This window comes from Myotis nattereri (assembly GCF_964212035.1).
Source record: "Myotis nattereri genome assembly, chromosome: 17".
In the NCBI taxonomy this organism is placed as follows: Eukaryota; Metazoa; Chordata; class Mammalia; order Chiroptera; family Vespertilionidae; genus Myotis; species Myotis nattereri.
Genome location: NC_138092.1, coordinates 1,538,052 through 1,544,051, shown reverse-complemented (window position 1 = coordinate 1,544,051; position 6,000 = coordinate 1,538,052). Strand labels below are relative to the sequence as shown.

Below are 6,000 nucleotides of genomic sequence, written 5' to 3'. Positions count from 1 at the left end.
ATATGCTAGGGTCCAGCCAGGGTCTGCCCAAGGTCAGCTGGGACCCCGGCCCCTTTTGTTGTGTCCAATGACCAGGCTCCAAAGCCGGACCAGGAGGACGCCGAAAGCCCCGTTTCACCGGCCTGAGGGGGCTGGGGGTGGCCCACGGTCCATAGAGACCCTGGAGCTGGCCGGGCTCGGGCCTGTCCCGCTCGGATCCTTCCCAGTCCTTTGCTCCCAGGGCTCCATTCTAGTAGCGCGCACTCCACCCCGTTTGCGGCCGAATTTTATTTTATCCTTTTTTCCTGCTGAATTTTACTCAGCCTCCTACTGGACATGGCCAGTCTTGGGTTAACGGGCCAGTTACTAACCAGGAATGGATCTTTCCACTCCCTTTCTGCGCCGGCCCTTCCTGCTGTCCACGCCCAGCCAACTCCCAGGCCCAGGGCCAGAGGGCTTCCTGGAGGCGGCGGCTGGGCAGGGGAGCCCAAAGGGCCATAGTCCCTCCGGGTCACCGGCCCCATTTGGGGACCCCGCCCACTCCTTCTCTGGTTCCCCGGGGAGGGGGCCGTGCGCCGGGGCCCTCCAGGCCGGTTAGGAAATGACTTGCTCGAGCCGGGCACTGCGCCCGCCCCGCTCCAGCCTCAGACCCCGCCCCTCCTGCCCAGCCCCCCAAAACCCCGCCCCGCCAGGCCGCGCTCCAGCCCTCAGGCCCCGCCCCAAGGCCCCGTCCCCGCCTCACCAGGCCGCGCTCTAGCCCTCAGGCCACGCCCCCAAATGCCACGCCCCTAAGGCCCCGCCCCGCCAGGCCGCGCTCCAGCCTCAGGCCCCGCCCCGCGGACGGCGCTCTTCGCGGATCCGGCCGGCAGCCGGTAGTGCGCTCCGAGCGCTGCTGGGCGCGAGGTCGGAATCGGCCCCCCGGTGCGCCCCGCTGGCAGCGGCGGCATAGCAGCCATGGCGGAGGCGGCGCCGCAGCACCTGGCGCTGCCCTCGGGGCTGTTGGAGCTGTGCGTGCTGCTGGGGGCCCCCCGGGACAGCCTCCGCGGCCCCGAGCAGGTAAGCACCCCGCGGGAAACAGGCGGCGCGACGGTTGCTGAGCGGGTTCAGGACCCGGCGCTCCCCGAGTCAGTGTCCCCGAGGACCCCCGCACCACCTCCTCGTCCTCGCGGCGCCATCCCCGCACCCCCGGGCGGGGACCCGGCGCGGCCTCGGGGTGCGCGCAGGACGATGCGCCCTTGGTCCGGCCAGGCCTGGCTGCCTCCGGTCTGCCGCGTGCCGAGAGCCGCAGCTGTTCTTCCCAGAGGCGGAGTTCGATTGGCCGCCCCTGGGGCTCCCCCCGCAGCACCCCCGGGTGGGGACCCGCTGGAGTCGTTCCAGAGGTTCCTGGGAGGAGCGCCTGGCGTCCGTCCCGCGTTCTCCAGGAGCCTCGGCTCCGGTGAAACCAGCTGTTTTCCCTTCTCTCCACCGGCTCAGCCCAAGGGACAGACGCCTGTCCCCCCGCCCCTGGGAGCTGCAGCTTCGGACTTTCTCCTTCTCCTGTTTTCCCTGTGCTCGCACTTTTTCTTGGTCCTGGGACGGCTCTGCATGGGCCTGCGGCCCTCTTTTTTTTTTTCTGGTTAGAGGCGATGCCGTGTGTTCAGGGACCGCACTCTACCCCCCAGTTACGCCGGCCCGTGCATCAGACCGAGAGAAGCTCGGTGTTCCTGAAATCCACCGCATTTACACCTGCCCGTGCTTTCCTGGTCTCTGCTCCTTGGCCATCGCCCACCCCCACTTTTACTCCTCGAACCCCCAAATGTCTGTGTCCCCTTTTTAAAAAAATATTTTTTTTATTGATTTCAGAGAGGAAGGGAGAAGGAGAGAGACAGAAACATCAATGACGAGAGAGAATCATTGATGGCCGCCTCCTGCACGCCCCACACTGGGGATCCAACCCGGCATGTGCCCTGACCGGGAATTGAACCTAGGTCCCTTCCGTCTGCAGGCCGACGCTCTATCCACTGAACCACACCAGCCAGGGTTGTGTCCTCCTTTTGGCGGTCTCCTCTGACCCTCTCTGGGTTGGTTGAGCTGTCTCCCTGCCTCTCATGGGCCAAGTGGCCGTTCCTCCTTTTTCTTCTGATAGGAAATGGCCGGGTTGCAGCCTGGTCTGCCGGCAGCCGGCGCCCGTGCTTCTGGCGCGGTTGCCACACACCGGTCAGTCGCCTCGATGTGAGATGTGTTTTGGGAGCAGGATGAGTGAACTGAACTATGACAGTGCTACTTCCTGAACCAAACAGGCTGCGGCATCCTGCCAGGTCTGGGGCCGCCGCCGCTGTCTTCCACCTCCTGCCCTCTGGTCTGCACTGCGATCCCATTGAGCCCACTGATTAGGGGTTTGGAGGAGGGCGGGGAGACGGTAGAAGAAGGAGCAGGAAAAAGCGAGCGTGAAGACACGCGTTACACTTCCTGGAGCGGCCCTGCTTGTGTGACTCATAAATGTTAAAATGAACCAAACATTTTATTTATTTATTTATTTATTATTTTAAAATATATTTTTATTGGTTTTAGAGAGGAAGGGAGAGGAAGAGAGAAAGATAGAAACATCAATGATGAGAGAGAATCATGGATTGGCTGCCTCCTGCACGCCCCACACTGGGGGTCGAGCCCACAACCTGGGCCTGTGCCCTGACCGGGAATCGAACCGTGACCTCCTGGTTCCTAGGTAGACACTCAACCACTGAGCCACTCCGGCTGGGCTTGCTTCGTTTGATTTTTTAGAGCTATTCTATTTTGAATGCCCAAGGCTGTTTAATAACTTTTAATTTTGCTTTTTTAAACTCCACCATTTCTCTGTGCCTCAGACATTCCTCTGGTGAGCCTAGACTCGCAGGGGTGGGCAAACTTTTTTACTCGAGGGCCACAATGGGTTCTTAAACTGGACCAGAGGGCCGGAACAAAAGCGTGGATGGAGTGTTTGTGTGAACTAATATAAATTCAAAGTAAACATCATTACATAAAAGGGTACAGTCTTTTTTTTTCAATAGTTTTATTCATTTCAAACGGACCGGATCCGGCCCGCGGGCTGTAGTTTGCCCACGGCTGGCCTAGAGGTATGAGAACCATCCAGCTTAAGCGTAGGATGGTGTCGTGTCCTACCTTTGGGGTTTATGTATTTCTCAGATGAGGTGGTGTTTGTTTTGTTGATGACAGTGACAGGGAATTGGAGGGTCCAGTTCGATCCCCAGGTGAGTTACCTGTTGGTGACATTTCCCGCCACTCTGCGGTTGCTATGGAGACCAAGCACAGGGTGTGAGGCAAGGGGCACATGTCCACCAAAGAGGAAGGAAGTGCCGAGCTTTCGCAGTTTGGGTCATCCTGGTTTCGGTTTCGAGCCCAGCACCGCCCAGCAGGACTTTCTGGACGAGGACAGCCCGAGGACAGCTGGTGTTCTTGATCTGCCTGCCCAGCCGCCGGTGCTGGCCGCAGAGGGTCCTGGGTATCGGCTCTGGAGCGCTAAACTGATTAATTCTGTTCTATTTCTCAGATGATGCGGACCCCACCGTGAAGGTCAGGGCCCCTGTGACTCACAAAAAATCTGTGACTCAAGTGAATGAATGTCTGTGGTCTTTACCTGTGAATTAGATTTTTTTTTAATGCAAATGATATTTTCCTTGGGGGAGAAGGGGCTTATTAAGTCCCGGCCTGCTGGACAAGAGCAGGAAATCCCTCGGGCAGAGTCTGTGGGACTGGAACCGTCGTCCCAGGGTGTGGGCAGCGGGGACGTGAGACGCCGAACACTCGGGGTTCAGGGTTATTCTCCCGGGAACTGCCTGACTGAGGGGTCCTCGCCGGGCACCGATGTATCGGGGACATGCTTCCTGGTGGCCCCGGCGGGGGCTGGGCAGGCAGACCCGGGGCTAGGCACCTGCCGTCGTGGGGCTCCGCACGTACATCTCAGCTTCCGCACACCGAGTGGCGCCCCGTAGTGTGACAGGGACTCCAGCCCCAGCGTGTGGTTACGCGGGAGCAAACCCCCGGCTACGGGGACCATGTGGCTAGGATGGTTCTGTGGATGAGAAGACGCTATTAACAGATTCATAAAAAACGAGGAGAAGGCCCCGGCTGTGCAACGCGCTCCCTTCGCGTCACCGCGCTGGGGGAAGCTCGTTTTTTCAGACGCGTCCGTATTGCTTATCGGGTCAGAAGAGCCAACAGTGGAAACGGTTTCCACTTTTTTCTTTTTTTAATTCTCACCCAGGGATATTTTTCTTTCTTTTTTAAAAAAATATATTTTATTGATTTCAGAGAGGAAGGGAGGAGAGAGATAGAAACATCAATGATGGGAGAGAATCATTGATTGGCTGCCTCCTGCACGCCCCCTAGTGGGGATCGAGCCTGCAACCCGGGCATGTGCCCTGACCAGAATCGAACCTGGGACCCTTCAGTCCGCAGGCCAATGTCCATCCACTGAGCCAAACCGGCCAGGGCCCAGGGATATTTTTCCATTGATTTTCAGAGAGAGTGGAAGAGAGAGGGAAAGACAGACAGTAGATGTGAGAGAAGCACATCGATTGGTCACCTGCAACCGAGGCCCATGCCCTTGGCTGGGATGGAACTCCCGACCCTGTGGTCCACAGGCCCACGCTCTAGCCCAGGGGTGGGCAAACTTTTTGACTCGAGGGCCACAATGGGTTCTTAAACTGGACCGGAGGCCGGAACAAAAGCATGGATGGAGTGTTTGTGTGAACTAATATAAATTCAAAGTAAACATCGGCCCGCGGGCTGTAGTTTGCCCACGGCTGCTCTAGCCACTGAGCCAAACCAGCGGGGCTGGCTTCCACTTTGGAAGCAGCGAGCTGGCCGCCAGCTGGTGGGGTGGGGCTGCGTCACTCTTAAGTGATGGAAGCGAGAAGAGGGAACGGGAGCCTCTGGGCCTCAGGGTGATGAGGGCATTCACCACAGTGAGTGGGCCTGAGGGGCCCGCGGGCCGCGGGGGGGGGGGGCGGGGGGGGGAATGGGGGGATGGACGGAGGCAGCCATGTCTGTGCTGGGGGTGGGGACACAGGAAACCAGGGCAGCCCCTGCCTCGACCCACCCGCAGCTCCAAAGGTGGCAGTGCCAAGGCCGGGCAGCCGCGCTCTGGAGGGAGGACGGAGGGCGGGGGGGGGGGTGCCTGGGAGGCGAAGGGAGGGCGATCGGAGCTTAATTTTTGAGGCTGTGGGTTTAAGGGACCCACGCAGGTGCAGGTCCGTCAGGCACCTGAGGACCGCTTGGGTGTGAGCGGGCGTGGGGCTCTGGCGCTGCCCCCTGTGGGTGGGCGGAGGTCGGTGAGGAGGGCCAAGGGCCAGGGCTCAGCCCTGGGGGCCGCAGGCGGCTGCGAGGAGCAGGAGGGAGGGGAAGCGTCCGGAAAAGGGCCGGCAGCCGCCTCCCAGCCTGCTCCTCGGACTGTTTCACCGGGAGAGGGATGGCTGCAGGGGGTGCCTGGCCCGTCTTCTGGGCTGTCACGCCCCCTGTGGGGGAAAGGGAGGCCATGGCTGTAGTTGCCTAGGTCCCAACCGCTGGGTTTGAAAAGAAAGTTGTACAAAAGATTTCACGTAACCAAAGACATAGGCTCCTTTGTGTACGACGCGCGAAGGGTTTTAGTTATACGGCCTCTGATTTCCCAGGTCTGGTCTTGGTTCCCATTGGTATTAATCCCCCCGCTCCCAATACAAAACAATGACTGCATTTGAATTCTATGGCATGGAAGTCTTCTCTCTCACTTATATTTTATTGGTTGATGTTAGAGAGAGAGGAGGTGCTTTGTGCTCCGTGCATTCACGCGTTCAGGCTGATTCTTGTTTTTCCCATCGCCATGCGCCCTGACCAGGGCGACCCCTACCTGGTGTGTCGGGATGATGCCCCTGGGCGGGCAGCACTCCCGCGTGGACGCAGTGGATGCAGACGCTGTCACTGTGCCCGCCTGGAGGTGCGGGTCCCCGCTGGTGCCGCTCATTTGTACTGAGTGTGATGTTGGCTGTGTCCTTCCTGCTGGTCAAG

The 6,000-nt window shown here is 59.7% G+C and overlaps 1 protein-coding gene across 1 annotated transcript in view; it reads left to right on the top strand.

Moving 5' to 3' along the window:
- The first annotated feature begins 859 nt into the window (after window positions 1–859).
- The window catches only part of DENND3 (DENN domain containing 3), a 30,962-nt gene continuing 25,821 nt past the window's right edge, over window positions 860–6,000 (top strand). The window contains exon 1 of the mRNA XM_081111447.1: window positions 860–1,035. Coding sequence (XP_080967573.1) covers window positions 934–1,035 — 102 coding nt within the window. The 5' untranslated portion in view covers window positions 860–933. The remainder of the gene's footprint in view (window positions 1,036–6,000) is intronic.